Source organism: Hemitrygon akajei, chromosome 26, assembly GCF_048418815.1.
Source record: "Hemitrygon akajei chromosome 26, sHemAka1.3, whole genome shotgun sequence".
In the NCBI taxonomy this organism is placed as follows: Eukaryota; Metazoa; Chordata; class Chondrichthyes; order Myliobatiformes; family Dasyatidae; genus Hemitrygon; species Hemitrygon akajei.
Genome location: NC_133149.1, coordinates 10,218,413 through 10,241,318, shown reverse-complemented (window position 1 = coordinate 10,241,318; position 22,906 = coordinate 10,218,413). Strand labels below are relative to the sequence as shown.

The window sequence follows — 22,906 nt, the reverse complement described above, 5'->3', positions numbered from 1 at the left end:
TTCTTTCCAAGTTCGAGAAGATCCAACCAGAAAAGACCAAGCGAACACCATTGCTTTCATGCATTTGGTTATTCTGGAAAAGTTCCAGCATGGTCTTCAGGTGCTCAACACCAACATAGATGGGCAAAGGAAGCTAGTGTTCACTATTACCACCATGTAGGGTGTTGGGAGCCATGGTCATGTGGTGCTGAGGAAAGCAGATATTGATTTGAGAAAGCCTGCTGGAGAGGAGGTTGAACACATTAAGTTCAAGTTTAATTGTCATTCAAACCACACATGAACAACCATCAATGGATGATGGCGGATGTTCATCGTGTCTGACAATGGCAGGAAACCTGTGCGGGAGAGTTTTTAATGTGAAAAGCCGTTGCACTGGGGCAGTTCCTCTCTCCCGACCTCAGAAGTCTGGGCTCAGTGGGATGAACAAGCATCACAAACTGGGTTGCAGTGGATGACCGGGGTGTCCTCTGTGCCTTTTTATGCCCTTTGCCTTCCTGGCTGTCAGATCTCATCCACCCAGTCTGCCGGAGCTGACTTCACATGCCAGGACAGGCCCCTCCCTATCTCACTGGAGTATGAGGGCTGCCGGCTACCCTCACTTGGTTTAGCCCGCCTGTCGAAGTGGTGTGTTGGGATGTGGCCACTATCACATGCAAACAACTAATTGGATCCACAGGTGAGAGCTGAGTGTCCGATGGGGACCGAAGGTGAGTGAGCTGCCCCAAAATGGACATGAAAAGCCAGAGGTGCTGGACACCCCAAACACCATACCAACAGTCTACACAGCACAAGGCACAGATAACACATATGTGATAGCAGTAAAATACAGTCACACAAAAAAGTCCATGAACGTTGCAACAATCTGCAATTGAACAGAATACAGCTTGTCTTTTGCCAAATGAACACTGGGTGGGCAGCACTTACTCCAGATTGGAGTCTGCGATGGAGCACACTGACTCTGACGCCTCTTTCCTGGGTGGCTGATCATGCTGAATCCATGACAGTACAAGATCCCTGACTGGTTCCTGAACAGACAGAAGGATGCCAAAGACGACAAATACAGCCAGGTTTTGGCCAACGTCCATAGGCCACAAACTGTGTGAGGATCTGGAGCTGCTGAAGGAGATCCATGCACACAGAGGTCTGCGGTGTCCGTGTATGTGGATATTATACCAGGACCACAGGCCAGAGAGGACTCACATTCAGTATATCCAAGAAGAAGTAGTTATTTCAACTGATCTCAAATTTGTTAATAAGTATCTCATTGGAAAAATAAGCCTTACTGTTCCACACTTAGAACATAGAAGTTTGAGAGGAGATTTGATAGAGGTATACAAAATTACGAGGAGGAATAGATAGAGCAAATGCAAGCAGTCTTTTTCCACTGAGATTGAATGGGACTAAAACTAGAGAGTTAAGGATGAAAGGTGAAAAGTTTAAGGGTAGCATGAGGGGAAACTTCTTTACTCAGAGGGTTGTGAGAATTTGGGATGAGCTGCCAATGCAAGTGGAGCATACAAGCTCAATTTCAATGTTTAAGAGAAGTTTGGATAGGGACATGGGTGGTAGGGATATGAAGAGCTATGACCCCAGTGCAGGTCAATGGGAGTAGGCAGTTCAAATGCTTTTGGCATGGATTAGATGGGCCAAAGGGCCTATTTCTGTGCTGTACCTCTCTATGACTGCAATTAATCATAGCACCCTCACTGGTAGAGATAGAAAAGACAGAAATGGGATCAGCACTTGTTTAATTTGCCAGTTTCCCCAGAGATTCATAGAACATAGAATAGTACAGCACAGTACAGGCCCTTCGGCCCACGATGTTGTGCCGACCCTTAAACCCTGCCTCCCATATAACCCCCACCTTAAATTCCTCCATATACCTGCACACTCCTTGCTGTTTTTAACTTGCAATGTTAGATCAAGTATTGGATGAGAGAAGTATGAATAAAATGCTCAAATTTACAAGGTTGAGACTGAACAATATTTTTTTTAAAAACACAGATGGTGGATCCAGTGTGGATAAACACTTATTATTGGGAATGAGCAACCAGGCTTGTGTATTGGATGGAGCAGGTGAATTTGGATAGGAAGATGAAATAGATAAATTTAAGATCTAGAATAAGGAAAAATAATTTAGAATAAATTACCAGTTGGATTAACAGAAAAAGCAGTTTATTGTTCCTCCAAGAGGACCACAATCTTGTCGTGGTTTGGAGGCTTGCATGCCTCAATGACCTGGAGAGCTATGTTGGCTGGAATCAGGACTTTATGCTTTGGCTCTTGGTAGGGTCACCCAATCCAAACAGGTCAAAGGGTAGAGGACAGATTAAGAGTGGTACTCCAGGTTTGGGGATTCAGATCAGATTACCCTGACTGGTAAAATAAAGTTGTTATGGAAATAGGAATGAAGAATCCTTCTACATCAGAGTGCAATGGAATTCCTGAGTCTCCGTCTGGGACTTGCATGACTGACAGCAGCGAAGACCAAGAGAAAGTTACTGACAGGGTGAAGGAAGCCCTGAACACCACCAAAGGTGGAAGACCTTCATTGCTGCCCTAAATGCCAGCAGTGTAGCGGGCAGTAAGTAAGCAGTTTATTGTTGCTTGAGCCATTGATTCAATCCTACTTTAAAAATTAAAGATTAGCTTTATTTGTCACATGTACATCAAAACATACAATGATTTGCATAGTTTTGTGTCAAATCAAATCACTGAGGATTGTGCTGGACAGCCTGCAAGTGTCACATTTCTGGTGCTCTACAGTACCAGTGGCCCAGGTTCAATTCCCGCCGTTGCCTGTGAGGAGTTTGTATGTTCTCTCCCATGCCTGCATGGGTTTCCTCCGGGTGCTCCAGTTTCCTCCCACAATCCAAAGACGTGTCCATTGATAGGTTAATTGATCATTGCAAATTGTCCTGTGATTCAGCTTGGGGTTGACTCTTCTGTTGTTGGCAGCTGGGCTCAAAGGGCTGGAAGGGCCTATTCCGCGCTGTATGTCGATAGATAAATAAATAATAAACAAACAAACAAATAACTAAATAATTTAAGTGATGCAAAACGAAAGCAAAAGAAACAGAAAGTGAGGTAACGTCATGAGTTCATTATCCATCCATAAATCTGATAGCCAAGGAGAAGAAGTTGTTCCTTAAATGTCAAGTAGGTGTCTTTGGGCTCCTGTTCCTCCTCCTTAATGGTTGCAATGAGAAGAGGGCATGTCCTGGGTGATAGGGGTTCTTAATGATGCCTTTTTGAGGCATCACCTTTTGAAAGTGTCCTGGATGCTGGAGAGGCGAGTGCTCATGATGGAGCTGTCTCCATGGAGATAATTTCATTGTGCAGCTGTCTCTACACAATGGCAAAGGCTCCTCCGAGGATCTAACAGGGAAAAAGTCTTTTTATGTCCAACCATCCTTTTTTAAGGTTATTAGAAAGTTTGTCCGACACACATGAACTGCTGGAGGAACTTTTCAAGTCAGTCTGCATTGGGCCAAGAAACTTCATTAGAAAAGTTCGTCCATTTTAATCCCTGCATTACACATTTAGTTTTAGTTGTATTTGACTCCAGTAGAGATGCCAGCCCACCTTATCGACACCTCCCAAAAATTATCCTGCCCATTTAGAGAACATGACATGAGCGAGCTAGGGCTTTTGGAGTGAAGGAGACTTGACAGAGGTGTACTTGGAGGAAAGTGTGTGGGGAGGGGGATGTCAAGGTATGTTTTTTACACAGAGAGTGATAGGTGTGTGAAATGCCCTGCTAGTGGTGATGGTAGAGGCAGATACATTAGGGACATCTAACAAACACCTAGATAGGCACATGATTGACGGAAGAAAATGGAGGGCTATGTAGGAGGGAAGGTTCTGATTGATCTGAGAGTGGGTTAATAGGTTGACACAACATGGTGGGCCAAAGGTAAATCAAACTACATCCAGTGAAAAGAAGGCTGACCATCAAGCTGTTAAAACCATGTCATTCTGACCAAGCTGGGGAGCTGAGAGCAATAATGAGATATGGATTATATGACAATGGCTCGGAGTGACCCTGCCATCCCTCAGGAATTCGGAGATTTAATGCATATCAGATCCTGAGGCATTTCAGGCCAATTTAATAGGAGCCTCCACCACAGGTACAGTACATGTTAATGCAGTGGGGCAGACACTGAAAGGGATTCACAGAGATTCACCATTGCAGCACCTCCCTTAGGATCCACTGGAATTTCCACTGTTATGAAATTCAGCACTGCCTTCAAACTTCTATAGATGCACAGTGCAGAGTGTCCTGACCGGTTGCATCATGGTTTGGTATAGAAACAGAAAAACACCCAGGAATGGAAAAGTCCACAGAAATTGGTGCATCACAGGCAAAGCCCTTACCACCATTCAACACATTTACACCAAGTGGTGCCAGAAGAAAGCAGCATCAAGGACTCTATGAGATGTTCTCAGAATTACTTTATTTTTACTTGCGCAATTTGTCTTCTTTTGCACGTTGGCTGTTCGTCAGTCTTTACTCATTTCTACAATCTACAGTCTCACTTTACAACTCGTTCTCGTTATTTTTCATTTTTCACAAATTGTCTTCTTTGGCACATTGGTTGTTTGTCAGACTTTATTTATGAATAGTATTTTGCAAATTCTATTGCATTTCTTTATGTTTAGATCATAAAACCATAGACATAGGAGAAAAATTAAGCTATTTTGCCCATTGAGTCTGCTCTGCCTATTCATCATGGCTGAAACATCAGCCCTATTTTCCAGCCTTCCCCTGTAACTTTCAAACCCTGATTAATCAAGAACCTATCAACCTCCGCCTTAAATATACCCAATGACTTGGCCTCCACAGCCATCTGCGGCAATGAATTCCACAGATTCACCTCCCTTTGACTGAAGAAACTCCTCTGCTCTAAACAGTCATCCCTCTATTCTGAGGTCGTGTTTTCTGGTCCCATACTCCCCCACTAAAGGAAATATTTTCTCCACATCCACTCTATCTAGGCCTTTTAACATTCGACAGGTTTCAATGTGATTCTCCCCCCCCCCCCCCCCCCCGCCCCTCCATTCTTCTCAATTCCAGGGAGTACAGGCCCAGAGCCATCAAATACTCCTCATATGATAACCCTTTCATTCCGGGAATCATTTTCGTGAACCTCCTCTGAACCCTCTCTGGTGTCAGCACATCCTTTCTGTGACTCAAAATTGCTCACAAAACTCCAAATGAGGCCTCACCAGTGCCTGATAAAGCATCAACATTACAGCCTTGCTTTTACATTCTAGTCCTCTGGAAATGAATGCTAACATTGCATTTGCTGTCCTCACCACCGACCCAACTTAACCTTTTTTTCTATAAATGCCTGCAAGAAAATGAATTTCAAATTAACAAACACTTTGACTTTGATGTTGAATGTACTGCTGTTGTCTTTGGCTGTTTGACGAAAAGATCAAGAACCAGGAATGAAGCTCAAGGGACTCTCTCACTTCTATGACTGGACCACTTATATTAGATATCTCAAGACACTGGATAGGAATCTTCCAAATCCAGTGGCATGTTTGGTGAACCATTGTCAATATCCTGTCCATGGCCAACATACCTAACATTCAGATCCCAATTATACTCAGCCAGATGGATGGGGTATAGCATCCTGAAGCAAATGTCTGGTCAAAGCTTTGTCAGGGAAGAGAAAATTATTCAAAAAGTTTGTCAGATTTTCTTGGAGAAAAAATGTAGCATCCTTATTGGCTCTATATGACCATAAGACATATGAACAGAGTTAGAAACACAAAAGATTCTGGAGAAGCTTGAAATCTTGAAAAGCACACAAAATGCTGAAGGAACTCAGCAGATCAGGCAATATCTACGGAGGGAAATAAATAGTTGATGTTACAGGCCAAGACCCTTCATTAGACCTGATCAGACCAGGTAGACCATTCTGGTGAAGGTTCTAGACCCGAAAAATCAAATGTTCATTTTCCTCCATAGTTGCTGCCTGACCTACTGATTTCCTCCAGCGCTTGTGTGTGGAGAAGAATTTGGCCAGTCGAGTCTGATCATGCTGAATTATTTTCTTTCCTGCTCCCTGTAACCTTTGACGCCTTATTGATCAAGAACCCATCAACCTCTGCTTTAAATATACTCAGTGACTTGGCCTCCAGACCCATTGTGGGTTTCTTTAGCCAGAGGGTGTTGAATCTGAGGAATTCATTTACCCTTTGGCTGAAGAAATTCCCCTTCATTTCTTTTCTAAAGAGATGAGGGGGAATTTCTTCTGACGCTGTGCCCTCTCATCCCACCATTGGGTACATTTTCTGCACGTCTACTCTAGGCTTTTCAATATTCACTAAGTTTCAATGAGATTCCACACTCATCCTTCTAAATTCCAGCAAGTACAGTCCCAGAGCCATCAAACACTTCTCACATAAGACCATAAGACATAGGATGAGAATTAGGCCATTTAGCCCACCAAGTCTGCTCTGCCATTTCATCTTGTCAGATCTATTTTCCCTCTCAGCCCCAATCTGCTGCCATCTCATGCCTGACTAATCAAGAACCTATCAACCTCTGCCTTAACCATACCCAATGATTTGGCCTCCACCGCTGCCTGTGCACACGAATTCCATAGATTCACCACTCTCTGGCTAAAGAAATTCCTCCTCATCTCCATTCTAAAACGATGCACCTCTATTCGGAGGCTGTGTCCTCTGATCTTAGAGTCTACCACCATTGGAAACATCTTTTCCACATCCACTCTATCAAGGCCTTTCAACATTCGATAGGTTTCAATGAGGTCACCCCTCATTCTACTGAGTTCCAGAGAATACAGGCTCAAAGCCATCAAATGTTCTTCATGTGACAAGCGTTCATTCCCAGGAGCATTCTTGTCAACCTCCTCTGGATCCTCTCTGCTGCCAACATGTTCTTTCTTTTATATTCTAGGGCCAAAAATTGCTCACAAAACTCTGCAGTCTGACCAATGTCTTTTAAAGCCTCAGCATTACATCCTTTCTTTTATGTTCTAGTTCCCTTGGGATTCTGAGGGACACTTCAGAATTCCTGAACCATAGCTGTTTAAAATTAATGAGGAGCACGCAGGGTGCCATTAATATCTCAAATACATTTATCAGGGACACTTAGAAGCACCAAGTAAGCAGCCTATGGTGTACACCATCTCCCAAACTAGCTACTATATTTAAGTGTGTTGTCAAGTACTTCCAGCTCCATCATGAGCACTAGCCTCCCCACCATCAGGAACATCTCCAAAAAGCAACACCTCAAAAAGGAGGTATCCATCATTAAGCCCCCTCACCACCCAGAACATGCCCTCTTCACATTACTACCATCAGGGAAGAGCCACAGGAGACTGATGACCCACATTCAATAGTTTAGGAACAACTTTTTCCCCTCTGCCATCAGATTTTTGTATGGTCCAAACACAACGAGATCTTGTGAGCTTAAAAATAGAAAATATTGCAAAGGCTCAGCATATTATTCCATGCAGAGACATCATTCTGAGCTAATAGAGAAAGGAACAGGACTAATATTTCTCTGAATAATATTTCTTCAAAACAGTTCCCGCCAATGTAAAATACATAGTAAGATAGCACGGAAATGGCATCTCCACTGAGGGCGCGGAGCTGGCGTTTCCATTGAAGGAACAAAGATTGCTTCGCTGCTGAAGGCGCAGAGCTGGCCTCTCTACTGAGGCCTCAGAGCTGGCACCTCCTTGAGGTCATGGAGATTGCATCACTGCTGAGGACGTGGACCTGTAGCCTCTAATGAGGGCGCGGAGATTGCGTCAACGATGAGGACACGGAGATTGCGTCACCGATGAGGGTGCGGAAATTGCGTCACCAATGAAGGCGTGGAGATTGCATCACCAATGAGGGCGCGGAGATTGCATCACCGGTGAGGACAGGGAGATTGCATCACAGATGAGGGCGCGGAAATTGCATCACCAATGAGGGCGCAGAGATTGCGTCTCTGCTGAGGGCGTGGAGATTGCGTTACCGACGAGGGCGCGGAGATTGCGTCACCGACGAGGGCGCAGAAATTGCATCACCGGAGAGGGCGCAGAGATTGCGTCTCTGCTGAGGGCGTGGAGATTGCGTCACCGATGAGGGCGCGGAAATTGCATCACCGGAGAGGACACGGAGATTGCGTCACCGATCAGGGCGCGAAGATTGCGTCACCGATAAGGACTCGGAGATTGCGTCACCAATGAGGACTCGGAGATTGCGTCACCGGAGAGGGCGCGAAGATTGCGTCACCGATCAGGGCGCGAAGATTGCGTCACCAATGAGGACACGGAGATTGCGTCACCGGAGAGGACACGGAGATTGCGTCACCAGTGAGGACACGGAGATTGCGTCACCAATGAGGACTCGGAGATTGCGTCACCGGAGAGGACACGGAGATTGCATCACCGGAGAGGACACGGAGATTGTGTCACCGATAAGGACTCGGAGATTGCGTCACCAATGAGGACTCGGAGATTGCGTCACCGGAGAGGGCGCGAAGATTGCGTCACCGATCAGGGCGCGAAGATTGCGTCACCAATGAGGACACGGAGATTGCGTCACCGGAGAGGACACGGAGATTGCGTCACCAGTGAGGACACGGAGATTGCGTCACCAATGAGGACTCGGAGATTGCGTCACCGGAGAGGACACGGAGATTGCATCACCGGAGAGGACACGGAGATTGTGTCACTGATAAGGACACGGAGATTGCGTCACCAATGAGGACTCGGAGATTGCGTCACCAATGAGGACACGGAGATTGCATCACCGGAGAGGACACGGAGATTGTGTCACTGATAAGGACACGGAGATTGCGTCACCAATGAGGACTCGGAGATTGCGTCACCAATGAGGACACGGAGATTGCGTCACCGGTGAGGACACGGAGATTGCGTCACTGATAAGGACTCGGAGATTGCGTCACCGGAGAGGACACGGAGATTGTGTCACTGATAAGGACTCGGAGATTGCGTCACCGGAGAGGACACGGAGATTGCGTCACCGGACAGGACACGGAGATTGCGTCACCAATGAGGACTCGGAGATTGCGTCACCGGAGAGGACACGGAGATTGCGTCACCGGTGAGGACACGGAGATTGCGTCACTGATAAGGACTCGGAGATTGCGTCACCGGTGAGGACACGGAGATTGCGTCACTGATAAGGACTCGGAGATTGCGTCACCGGAGAGGACACGGAGATTGCGTCACCAATGAGGATTCGGAGATTGCATCACCAGAGAGGACACGGAGATTGCGTCACCGACGAGGGCGCGGAAATTGCGTCACCGGAGAGGACACGGAGATTGCGTCACTGATAAGGACTCGGAGATTGCGTCACTGATAAGGACACAGAGATTGCGTCACCGGAGAGGACACGGAGATTGTGTCACTGATAAGGACTCGGAGATTGCGTCACCGACGAGGGCGCAGAAATTGCGTCACCGGAGAGGACACGGAGATTGCGTCACTGATAAGGACTCGGAGATTGCGTCACCGGAGAGGACACGGAGATTGCGTCACTGATAAGGACTCGGAGATTGCGTCACCGGAGAGGACACGGAGATTGCGTCACCGGAGAGGACTCGGAGATTGCGTCACCGATGAGGACTCGGAGATTGCGTCACCGGACAGGACACGGAGATTGCGTCACCGGAGAGGACACGGAGATTGCGTCACTGATAAGGACTCGGAGATTGCGTCACCAGTGAGGACACGGAGATTGCGTCACCAATGAGGACACGGAGATTGCGTCACCGGAGAGGACACGGAGATTGCGTCACCAATGAGGACTCGGAGATTGCGTCACCGGAGAGGGCGTGGAGATTGCGTCACCAATGAGGACACAGAGATTGCGTCTCTGCTGAGGGCGTGGAGATTGCGTCACCGATGAGGGCGTAGAGATTGCGTCACCGATGAGGGTGCGGAAATTGTGTCACTGATAAGGACACAGAGATTGCGTCACTGCTGAGGGCGCAGAGATTGCGTCACCAACGAGGGCGCAGAGATTGCGTCACCGATCAGGGCGCGAAGATTGCGTCACCGATAAGGACTCAGAGATTGCGTCACCGGAGAGGACACGGAGATTGCGTCACTGCTGAGGGCGCGGAGATTGCGTCACCGATAAGGACACGGAGATTGCGTCACTGATAAGGACACGGAGATTGCGTCACCGGAGAGGACACGGAGATTGCGTCACTGCTGAGGGCGCGGAGATTGCGTCACTGCTGAGGGCGCGGAGATTGCGTCACCGATAAGGACACGGAGATTGCGTCACTGATAAGGACACGGAGATTGCGTCACCGGAGAGGACACGGAGATTGCGTCACCGGAGAGGACACGGAGGTTGCGTCACCGGAGAGGACACGGAGATTGCGTCACCAGTGAGGACACGGAGATTGCGTCACCGGAGAGGACACGGAGATTGCGTCACCAATGAGGACTCGGAGGTTGCGTCACCGGAGAGGACACGGAGATTGCGTCACCGGAGAGGACACGGAGATTGCGTCACCAATGAGGACACGGAGATTGCGTCACTGATAAGGACTCGGAGATTGCGTCACCGGAGAGGACACGGAGATTGTGTCACCGGAGAGGACACGGAGATTGCGTCACCAATGAGGATTCGGAGATTGCATCACCGGAGAGGACACGGAGATTGCGTCACCGACGAGGGCGCGGAAATTGCGTCACCGGAGAGGACACGGAGATTGCGTCACTGATAAGGACACGGAGATTGCGTCACCAATGAGGACACGGAGATTGCGTCACCAATGAGGACTCGGAGATTGCGTCACCGGAGAGGACACGGAGGTTGCGTCACCGGAGAGGACACGGAGATTGCGTCACTGCTGAGGGCGCGGAGATTGCGTCACTGATAAGGACTCGGAGATTGCGTCACCGGAGAGGACACGGAGATTGTGTCACTGATAAGGACACAGAGATTGCGTCACTGCTGAGGGCGCAGAGATTGCGTCACCGATGAGGGTGCGGAGATTGTGTCACTGATAAGGATACGGAGATTGAGTCACCAGTGAGGACACGGAGATTGCGTCACCGGAGAGCACGGAGATTGCGTCACCGACGAGGGCGCGGAGATTGCGTCACTGATAAGGACACGGAGATTGCGTCACCGGTGAGGACACGGAGATTGCGTCACTGATAAGGACTCGGAGATTGCGTCACCGGAGAGGACACGGAGATTGAGTCACCAGTGAGGACACGGAGATTGCGTCACCGGAGAGGACACGGAGATTGCGTCACCAATGAGGATTCGGAGATTGCATCACCGGAGAGGACACGGAGATTGCGTCACCGACGAGGGCGCGGAAATTGCGTCACCGGAGAGGACACGGAGATTGCGTCACTGATAAGGACTCGGAGATTGCGTCACTGATAAGGACACAGAGATTGCGTCACCGGAGAGGACACGGAGATTGTGTCACTGATAAGGACTCGGAGATTGCGTCACCGACGAGGGCGCAGAAATTGCGTCACCGGAGAGGACACGGAGATTGCGTCACTGATAAGGACTCGGAGATTGCGTCACCGGAGAGGACACGGAGATTGCGTCACCGGAGAGGACTCGGAGATTGCGTCACCGATGAGGACTCGGAGATTGCGTCACCGGACAGGACACGGAGATTGCGTCACCGGAGAGGACACGGAGATTGCGTCACTGATAAGGACACGGAGATTGCGTCACCAATGAGGACACGGAGATTGCGTCACCAGTGAGGACACGGAGATTGCGTCACCAATGAGGACTCGGAGATTGCGTCACCGGAGAGGGCGTGGAGATTGCGTCACCAATGAGGACACAGAGATTGCGTCTCTGCTGAGGGCGTGGAGATTGCGTCACCGATGAGGGCGTAGAGATTGCGTCACCGATGAGGGTGCGGAAATTGTGTCACTGATAAGGACACAGAGATTGCGTCACTGCTGAGGGCGCAGAGATTGCGTCACCAACGAGGGCGCAGAGATTGCGTCACCGATCAGGGCGCGAAGATTGCGTCACCGATAAGGACTCAGAGATTGCGTCACCGGAGAGGACACGGAGATTGCGTCACTGCTGAGGGCGCGGAGATTGCGTCACCGATAAGGACACGGAGATTGCGTCACTGATAAGGACACGGAGATTGCGTCACCGGAGAGGACACGGAGATTGCGTCACTGCTGAGGGCGCGGAGATTGCGTCACCGATAAGGACACAGAGATTGCGTCACTGATAAGGACACGGAGATTGCATCACCGGAGAGGACACGGAGATTGCGTCACCGGAGAGGACACGGAGGTTGCGTCACCGGAGAGGACACGGAGATTGCGTCACCAGTGAGGACACGGAGATTGCGTCACCGGAGAGGACACGGAGATTGCGTCACCAATGAGGACTCGGAGGTTGCGTCACCGGAGAGGACACGGAGATTGCGTCACCGGAGAGGACACGGAGATTGTGTCACTGCTGAGGGCGCGGAGATTGCGTCACTGATAAGGACACGGAGATTGCGTCACCGGAGAGGACACGGAGATTGCGTCACTGATAAGGACTCGGAGATTGCGTCACCGGAGAGGACACGGAGATTGCGTCACCGACGAGGGCGCGGAAATTGCGTCACCGGAGAGGACACGGAGATTGCGTCACCGACGAGGCCGCGGAAATTGCGTCACCGGAGAGGACACGGAGATTGCGTCACTGATAAGGACTCGGAGATTGCGTCACCGGAGAGGACACGGAGATTGTGTCACTGATAAGGACACGGAGATTGCGTCACCGGTGAGGACACGGAGATTGCGTCACCAATGAGGACTCGGAGATTGCGTCACCAATGAGGACTCGGAGATTGCATCACCGGAGAGGACACGGAGATTGCGTCACCGATAAGGACACGGAGATTGCGTCACCAATGAGGACTCGGAGATTGCGTCACCAATGAGGACACGGAGATTGCATCACCGGAGAGGACACGGAGATTGCGTCACCGATAAGGACACGGAGATTGCGTCACCAATGAGGACTCGGAGATTGCGGCACCAGTGAGGACACGGAGATTGCGTCACCGGAGAGGACACGGAGATTGCGTCACCGATAAGGACACGGAGATTGCGTCACCAATGAGGACTCGGAGATTGCGTCACCAATGAGGACACGGAGATTGCATCACCGGAGAGGACACGGAGATTGCGTCACTGATAAGGACACGGAGATTGCGTCACCAATGAGGACTCGGAGATTGCGTCACCAATGAGGACACGGAGATTGCATCACCGGAGAGGACACGGAGATTGCGTCACCGATAAGGACACGGAGATTGCGTCACCAATGAGGACTCGGAGATTGCGTCACCAATGAGGACACGGAGATTGCATCACCGGAGAGGACACGGAGATTGCGTCACCAGTGAGGACACGGAGATTGCGTCACCAATGAGGACACGGAGATTGCGTCACCAGTGAGGACACGGAGATTGCGTCACCAATGAGGACACGGAGATTGCATCACCGGAGAGGACACGGAGATTGCGTCACCGGAGAGGACACGGAGATTGCGTCACCAATGAGGACACGGAGATTGCGTCACCGATAAGGACACGGAGATTGCGTCACCGATAAGGACACGGAGATTGCGTCACCAATGAGGACACGGAGATTGCGTCACCGGAGAGGACACGGAGATTGCGTCACCGATAAGGACACGGAGATTGCGTCACCAATGAGGACTCGGAGATTGCGTCACCAATGAGGACACGGAGATTGCATCACCGGAGAGGACACGGAGATTGCGTCACCGATAAGGACACGGAGATTGCGTCACCAATGAGGACTCGGAGATTGCGTCACCAATGAGGACACGGAGATTGCATCACCGGAGAGGACACGGAGATTGCGTCACTGATAAGGACACGGAGATTGCGTCACCAATGAGGACACGGAGATTGCGTCACCAATGAGGACACGGAGATTGCATCACCGGAGAGGACACGGAGATTGCGTCACCGATAAGGACACGGAGATTGCGTCACCAATGAGGACTCGGAGATTGCGTCACCAATGAGGACACGGAGATTGCATCACCGGAGAGGACACGGAGATTGCGTCACCGATAAGGACACGGAGATTGTGTCACCAATGAGGACTCGGAGATTGCGTCACCAATGAGGACACGGAGATTGCGTCACCGGAGAGGACACGGAGATTGCGTCACCGATAAGGACACGGAGATTGCGTCACCAATGAGGACTCGGAGATTGCGTCACCAATGAGGACACGGAGATTGCGTCACCGGAGAGGACACGGAGATTGCGTCACCGATAAGGACACGGAGATTGCGTCACCAATGAGGACTCGGAGATTGCGTCACCAATGAGGACACGGAGATTGCATCACCGGAGAGGACACGGAGATTGCGTCACCGATAAGGACACGGAGATTGCGTCACCAATGAGGACTCGGAGATTGCGTCACCAATGAGGACACGGAGATTGCGTCACCGGAGAGGACACGGAGATTGCGTCACCGATAAGGACACGGAGATTGCGTCACCAATGAGGACTCGGAGATTGCGTCACCAATGAGGACACGGAGATTGCATCACCGGAGAGGACACGGAGATTGCGTCACCGATAAGGACACGGAGATTGCGTCACCAATGAGGACTCGGAGATTGCGGCACCAATGAGGACTCGGAGATTGCGTCACCAATGAGGACACGGAGATTGCATCACCGGAGAGGACACGGAGATTGTGTCACTGATAAGGACACGGAGATTGCGTCACCAATGAGGACACGGAGATTGCATCACCAATGAGGACTCGGAGATTGCGTCACCAATGAGGACACGGAGATTGCATCACCAATGAGGACTCGGAGATTGCGTCACCAATGAGGACACGGAGATTGCATCACCGATAAGGACACGGAGATTGTGTCACTGATAAGGACACGGAGATTGCGTCACCAATGAGGACTCGGAGATTGCGTCACCAATGAGGACACGGAGATTGCATCACCGGAGAGGACACGGAGATTGCGTCACCGATAAGGACACGGAGATTGTGTCACCAATGAGGACTCGGAGATTGCGTCACCAATGAGGACACGGAGATTGCATCACCGGAGAGGACACGGAGATTGTGTCACTGATAAGGACACGGAGATTGCGTCACCAATGAGGACTCGGAGATTGCGTCACCAATGAGGACTCGGAGATTGCATCACCGGAGAGGACACGGAGATTGCGTCACCGATAAGGACTCGGAGATTGCGTCACCAATGAGGACTCGGAGATTGCGTCACCGGAGAGGACACGGAGATTGTGTCACTGATAAGGACACGGAGATTGCGTCACCAATGAGGACTCGGAGATTGCGTCACCGGTGAGGACACGGAGATTGCGTCACCAATGAGGACACGGAGATTGCGTCACCAATGAGGACTCGGAGATTGCGTCACCAATGAGGACTCGGAGATTGCGTCACCAATGAGGACACGGAGATTGCGTCACTGATAAGGACACGGAGATTGCGTCACCGGTGAGGACACGGAGATTGCGTCACCAATGAGGGCGCGGAGATTGCGTCACCAATGAGGACACGGAGATTGCGTCACTGATAAGGACTCGGAGATTGCGTCACCGGTGAGGACACGGAGATTGCGTCACTGATAAGGACACGGAGATTGCGTCACCGGAGAGGACACGGAGGTTGCGTCACCGGAGAGGACACGGAGATTGCGTCACCGGAGAGGACACGGAGATTGCGTCACCGGAGAGGACACGGAGGTTGCGTCACCAATGAGGACACGGAGATTGCGTCACCAATGAGGACTCGGAGATTGCGTCACCGGAGAGGACTTGGAGATTGCATCACCGGGGAGGACACGGAGATTGTGTCACTGATAAGGACACGGAGATTGCGTCACCGGTGAGGACACGGAGATTGCGTCACCAATGAGGACTCGGAGATTGCGTCACCAATGAGGACACGGAGATTGAGTCACTGATAAGGACTCGGAGATTGCGTCACTGATAAGGACACGGAGATTGCGTCACCGGTGAGGACACGGAGATTGTGTCACTGATAAGGACACGGAGATTGCGTCACCGGTGAGGACACGGAGATTGCGTCACTGATAAGGACACGGAGATTGCGTCACTGATAAGGACACGGAGATTGCGTCACCGGAGAGGACACGGAGATTGCATCACCGGTGAGGACACGGAGATTGCGTCACCAATGAGGACACGGAGATTGTGTCACTGATAAGGACACGGAGATTGCGTCACTGATAAGGACTCGGAGATTGCGTCACTGATAAGGACACGGAGATTGCGTCACCGGAGAGGACTCGGAGATTGCATCACCGGTGAGGACACGGAGATTGCGTCACTGATAAGGACTCGGAGATTGCGTCACCGGAGAGGACACGGAGATTGCGTCACCGGAGAGGACACGGAGATTGTGTCACTGATAAGGACACGGAGATTGCGTCACCGGAGAGGACTCGGAGATTGCGTCACCGGAGAGGACACGGAGATTGCGTCACCGGTGAGGACACGGAGATTGCGTCACTGATAAGGACTCGGAGATTGCGTCACCGGAGAGGACACGGAAATTGCGTCACCAGTGAGGACTTGGAGATTGCGTCACCGACGAGGGCGCGGAAATTGCGTCACCGGAGAGGACACGGAAATTGCGTCACCAGTGAGGACTCGGAGATTGCGTCACCGGAGAGGACACGGAGGTTGCGTCACCGGAGAGGACACGGAGATTGCGTCACCGGAGAGGACACGGAGGTTGCGTCACCAATGAGGACTCGGAGATTGCGTCACCGGAGAGGACACAGAGATTGCGTCACCAATGAGGACACGGAGATTGCGTCACCGGAGAGGACACAGAGATTGCGTCACCGGAGAGGACACGGAGATTGTGTCACTGCTGAGGGCGCGGAGATTGCGTCACCGATAAGGACTCGGAGATTGCGTCACCAATGAGGACTCGGAGATTGCGTCACCGGAGAGGACACGGAGATTGCGTCACCAATGAGGATTCGGAGAGTGCGTCACCAATGAGGACTCGGAGATTGCGTCACCGGAGAGGACACGGAGATTGCGTCACCAATGAGGATTCGGAGAGTGCGTCACCAATGAGGACTCGGAAATTGCGTCACTGCTGAGGGCACAGAGATTGCATCACCGGAGAGGACACGGAGATTGTGTCACTGATAAGGACTCGGAAATTGCGTCACTGCTGAGGGCACAGAGATTGCATCACCGGAGAGGACACGGAGATTGCGTCACTGATAAGGACTCGGAGATTGCGTCACCAATGAGGACTCGGAGATTGCGTCACCGGAGAGGACACGGAGATTGCGTCACCGGAGAGGACACGGAGATTGCGTCACCGGAGAGGACTCGGAGATTGCGTCACCGGAGAGGACACGGAGATTGCGTCACCAATGAGGACACGGAGATTGCGTCACCGGAGAGGACACGGAGATTGCGTCACCAATGAGGACACGGAGATTGCGTCACCGGAGAGGACACGGAGATTGCGTCACCAATGAGGACACGGAGATTGCGTCACCGGAGAGGACACGGAGATTGCGTCACCAATGAGGACTCGGAGATTGCGTCACCGGAGAGGACACGGAAATTGCGTCACCGGAGAGGACACGGAAATTGCGTCACTGCTGAGGACACGGAGATTGCGTCACTGATAAGGACTCAGAGATTGCGTCACCGGAGAGGACACGGAGATTGCGTCACCAATGAGGACTCGGAGATTGCGTCACCGGAGAGGACTCGGAGATTGCATCACCGGAGAGGACACGGAGATTGTGTCACTGATAAGGACACGGAGATTGCGTCACCGGAGAGGACACGGAGATTGTGTCACTGATAAGGACTCGGAGATTGCGTCACCGGTGAGGACACGGAGATTGCGTCACTGATAAGGACTCGGAGATTGCGTCACCGGTCAGGACACGGAGATTGCGTCACCGGAGAGGACACGGAGATTGTGTCACTGATAAGGACACGGAGATTGCGTCACCGGAGAGGACACGGAGATTGTGTCACTGATAAGGACACAGAGATTGCGTCACCAATGAGGACACGGAGATTGCATCACCAATGAGGACACGGAAATTGCGTCACCGGAGAGGACACGGAGATTGCGTCACTGATAAGGACTCGGAGATTGCGTCACGTGTTCTACCAGTACTGATCAGGACGTGGAGATTGCATCAGCAATGAGGGCTCTGAGATTGCATCACTGCTAGCGCAGAGCTGTTGTCTCCATTGAGTGTGCGGAGATTGTATCACTCTGTGGGCACAGAGCTGTTGTCTCCTTTGAAGGCGCGGACAAGGCATCTGCATTGAGGGCGTGGAGATTGCATCACTGCTGAGGGCACGGAGCTGTTGTCCTGTGTTGATGCCATTGTCCCAGCACACCAATACATAGAAAATTCTACTGCCAACAACAGACTGGTAGAACACGTGAAGGAGAGGCCTGCATACTCCAAATAACCTCAGTCTCCTCAGGAGGTAGAGGTGACTCTGGCCCTTCTTGTACACAGCCTCTGTGTTGGTGCTCCACTCATGTCTGTCATCCAGGTGCACACCTGGGTACTTGTAGGTCCTCACCACATCCACGTCCTCTCCATTAACAGTAACAGGGCGAAATGCAGACTTCGTCTTCCTAAAGATCATCACCATCTCCTTTTCTTACTAATGTTGAGCTGCAAATGATTCAGCTTGCACCATTTGACAATGTCTTCTACCAGGGCCCTGTATTCATCCTCCCATCCTCCCTTTATACACCCAGATATTGTTGAGTCATCAGAGAATGTCTGCAGATGACATGACTCAGTGTTGTATCTGAAGTTCGAGGTATACAACACTGGGCTCCCGTGGGGCCCCAGTGCTGCTTAGAGCCTGACACACAACTCAAAAGCCTCACAGATTGTGGTCTGCCATTCAGCTAGTCCATTATCCAGGACACAATGGCCAGTTAGTCTGACCTCAGTGGTTGGGAAGATGTTGGAGTCGATTGTCAGGGTATTCAGGATGAGGTGTCAGGGTACTTGGAGGTACATGATGAAATAGGCTGCAATCAGCATGTTTTCCCCAAGGGAAAATCTTGCCTGATAAATCTGTTGGAATTCTTTGAAGAATGTGTACTTGGATTTCCAGGAGGTCTTTGACAAGGTGCCACACATAAGGTTGCTTAACAAGTTATGAGCCTATGGTATTACAGGAGAGATTCTAGCATGGATAAAGTAGTGGCTGACTGGCAGGAGGCAGAGTGGGAATAAAGGAAGCCTTTTCTGGTTAGCTGTCAGTGACAAGTGATGTTCCACAGCGGTCTGTGTTGGGACCACTTCTTTTTATGTCATAGGTCAATGATTTGGATGATAGAATTGATGCCTTTGTTACAAAGTTTGCAAACAATACAAAGATAGGTGGAGGGGCGAGTAGTTTTGAAGAAATAGAGAGGCTACAGAAGGACTTAGACAGATTAGGAGAATGGGTAAAGAAATGGTAGATGGAAAAGTGTCAGGAAGTTGTATGGTCATGCACTTTGGTAGAAGAAATGAAAGAAAAAATACAAAAGTATTGTGAGCAGGTTTGAGCCCCTAATCTTAGAAAGGATGCGCTGAAACTGGAGGGTTGAAAGGAGGCTCACAAAAATGATTCCAAGGCTTGTCATATGAAGAGTGTTTGATGACTCTGGGCCTGAATTCAAGAAATTTCAAAAGAATGAGGGGTGACCTTATCAAATAGTGAAATACCTTGATAGAGTAGATGTGGAGAAGATGTTTCCAATAGCGGGAGACCAGAGGATTCTGCTTCAGAATAGCGTGGGGGCTCCTTTTAGAGTGGAGATGAAGAGGAATTTCTTTAGCCAGAGAGTGGTGAATCAGTGGAATTCTGTGCCGCAGGCGGCTGTGGAGGCTGAGGTATTTTTAGGGCAGAGGTTGATAGATTCTTGATAGGTCAGGGCATAAAGGGATACGGGGAGAAGGCAGGAACTGGGTCTGAGAGGAAAATTGGATCAGCCATGATGAAATGGCGGAGCAGACTCGATAGGTCAAATGAATTAATTCTACTCTTAAATCTTATGGTCTTATGGAAAATACTGACCATGTGTTCTTGGCCCTGAATCATTTGTTTATCTTTCCACAAATGCTCCCTGACAGACCTTGTGCCCCCAGTGTTTTTTTTTTTTTGTTTTCATTTTATTTCAGACCTCTGGCAAATGCAGATTTTTTTTTGATTTACCAACCATTCATAATATTAGCTAATGGGAAGAATGGACAGGAGGGGGTGCGACTTGTCTTGCATTTTATGGTGATCCCTCATGCTAAATCCATGTGGTTCCGGTTTCCTCCTACATTCCAAGGACGTATGGGTTAAAGTTAATAAGTTGTAGGCATGCTACCCAGGCTCCATTCCCGCTGCTGTCTGTAAGGAGTTTGTACGTTCTCCCTGTGATGGTGTGTGTTTCCTCCAGCTGCTCTGGTTTCCTCCCACATTCCAAAGATATACAGATTAATTGGTTAATTGGTCACATGGGTGTAACTGGGCTGCAGGGCTTGTTGGACCAGAAAGGTCTGTTACCATCCTATATCTCTAATTAAAATAAAATAAAGAAATTTATTTAGTCACTGTAAGGATAAAGATTGCAAAACTGCAACTTTAACTCTGCATCTTAACATAATTATCTGCTGTTTGTTACTTTTCTCATCTGTGTTTGGGGTTGTGTGTCATTAGATGGAGGATAGAAACCAAAAACATGATTAGAAAGGATGGAGATTATCATTATTTGTCACATGTACATCAAGGGTGCGCTAGGTGGAGTCTGCTGGTGTCGCCATGCTTGTGGCCCCAATATAACCACAAGGAACTGAGCCTAACTCGTAACATCACAAGACATAGGAACAGAATTAGGCCATTCATCCCATCGAGTCTGCTCTGCCATTCCATCATGGACGAACCTGTACACCTTTGGAAGGGGGAGGAAACCGGAGCATCTGGAGGAAACCCGTGTGGTCATGGGGAGAGCCTATGGACTCATTACAGACAGTGGAAGGAATTGAAACCAGGTGGCCAACACTGTAAGGCGTAATGCTAATCACTACTGTGATGTCCATTCAGGACCAAGAGATATCAGTGCATTTGGCTTCCATTCCAAGTTGCCTCCGGTCACACTTCCAACCTGGTCAGGGCACGGAGTATCTTTCTCCTTTGCTGACTTTCATGAATGGGCATGTGGGGGAGGGGGCAAAGGACCGCGAGAGGAGGAGGTTTGGGCAGGGGTGAGCAACCCCACCCCGTAAAAATCCAGAGCTACAGAAATGCCCACAGAAGTTCCTCATTCCTGGGGGAGAAAGGATCTTCACCCTATGAAGTCCGGTCAATCATCCTTCTGTCATCCAGGAAAAGAAGATGTGGATGGTTAGCACACATACTGCATAAGCCAAGTACCAACATCATCAGTCAAGCACTAACGTGGGTTTCCCAGGGAAAGCGGAAGAGAGGCCAGACAAAGAACACCTGGTAACGCGACCTTGAAGCTGACACCAAGAAGATGGGCTACACCTGGGGACAACTTGAAAGACTGGCTCAGGACAGAGGTCTCTGGCGATTTGCTGTCAGTGGACTATGTCCCACTAGGGGTGATGGGCTTAATTAACTAAATAATGGGCCTTACAGACACAGGGAGAATCCAGAAAGAGAAATAACCAATCACAAACTCCACATCAAGTGAAATAGCAAAAAATACCCACCCTTTACTCACTGTGTCTAACTGGTGCTTTGCAGATGTCTTCTGAAGTAACCCTCTCTGTACATGGCCACTGCACATGCTAAAAGGAGCTGTAACAATCCTGGTATAACACAAGGATTCAGAATCAGAATTATTATCACTGACATTTCAGACATCATTAACCAAGGTGTTGGTCCACAGTATGTTTGATATCAAACACTGACAACTTTTTAAAATTTCCTGACTACCAAAAGAGAGGACCTGAATATATTTATTTGTTCAAATGGTGACCACCTCAATCATTGTACACTCAGTGCCCACTTTATTGGGTACACCAGCACACCTGCTCATTAATGCAAATATCCGATCAGCCAACCATGTGGCAACAACTCAAAGCATAAAAACATGCAGACATGGTCAAGAGGTTCAATTGTTGTTCAGACCAAACATCAGAATGGGGAAGAAATGTGATCGAAGTGACTTTGACTGTTGAATGATTGTTGGTGCCAGCTTGGGTGGTTTGAGTATCTCAGAAACTGCTGATCTCCTGGGGTTTGCAGATACAACAGTCTCCAGTGTTTACAAAGAATGGTATGAAAACAAAAAAAAATAACATCCAGTGAGTGGCAGTCCTGTGGGTGAAAATGCCTTGTTAATGAGAGAGGTCAGAGGAGAATGTCCAGACTGGTTCAAGCCGACAGGAAGACCATAATACTACAAGACAATAAGATATAGGACCAGAATCTGCTCCACCATTTCATCGTGGTTGATCAACTTTCCCTCTCAGCCCCAACCTCCTGCTTTCTCTCCGTATTCCTTCATGCCCATGACTAACCAAGAATCAATCAACCTCTGACTTAAATATACCCAATGACTTGGCCTCCACAGCTGCCTGTAACAATGAATTCCACAGATTCACCATCTCTGGCTACAGAAATTCCACCTCATCTCTGTTCTAAATGGAAGACCCTGTATTCTAAGGTTGTCTCCTCTGGTCCTAACACCCCCACCATATGAAACATCCTCTCCACATCCACTCTATTGAGGCCTTTCAACATTCAATAGGTTTCAATGAAATCCCCCTCATTCTTCTGAATTCCAGTGAGTACAGGCCCAGAGCTATC

At 49.7% G+C, this 22,906-nt stretch overlaps 1 protein-coding gene and 1 pseudogene across 2 annotated transcripts in view; one reads left to right on the top strand and one right to left on the bottom strand.

The window, feature by feature from the left end:
* LOC140716749 (neural cell adhesion molecule 1-like) overlaps positions 1 to 22,906 on the bottom strand; it is a 694,163-nt gene that overhangs the window by 10,250 nt on the left and 661,007 nt on the right. Inside the window, exon 17 of one of the 2 annotated variants that reach the window (XM_073029569.1) lies at positions 2,702 to 2,992. The exons of the other annotated variant lie outside the window; for it this stretch is intronic. Coding sequence (XP_072885670.1) covers positions 2,904 to 2,992 — 89 coding nt within the window. The 3' untranslated portion in view covers positions 2,702 to 2,903. Of the gene's footprint in view, positions 1 to 2,701; positions 2,993 to 22,906 lie in introns of those variants that run through there. 2 annotated transcript variants of the gene reach the window in all.
* LOC140716669 (small ribosomal subunit protein uS13-like) lies at positions 59 to 1,225 on the top strand (annotated as a pseudogene).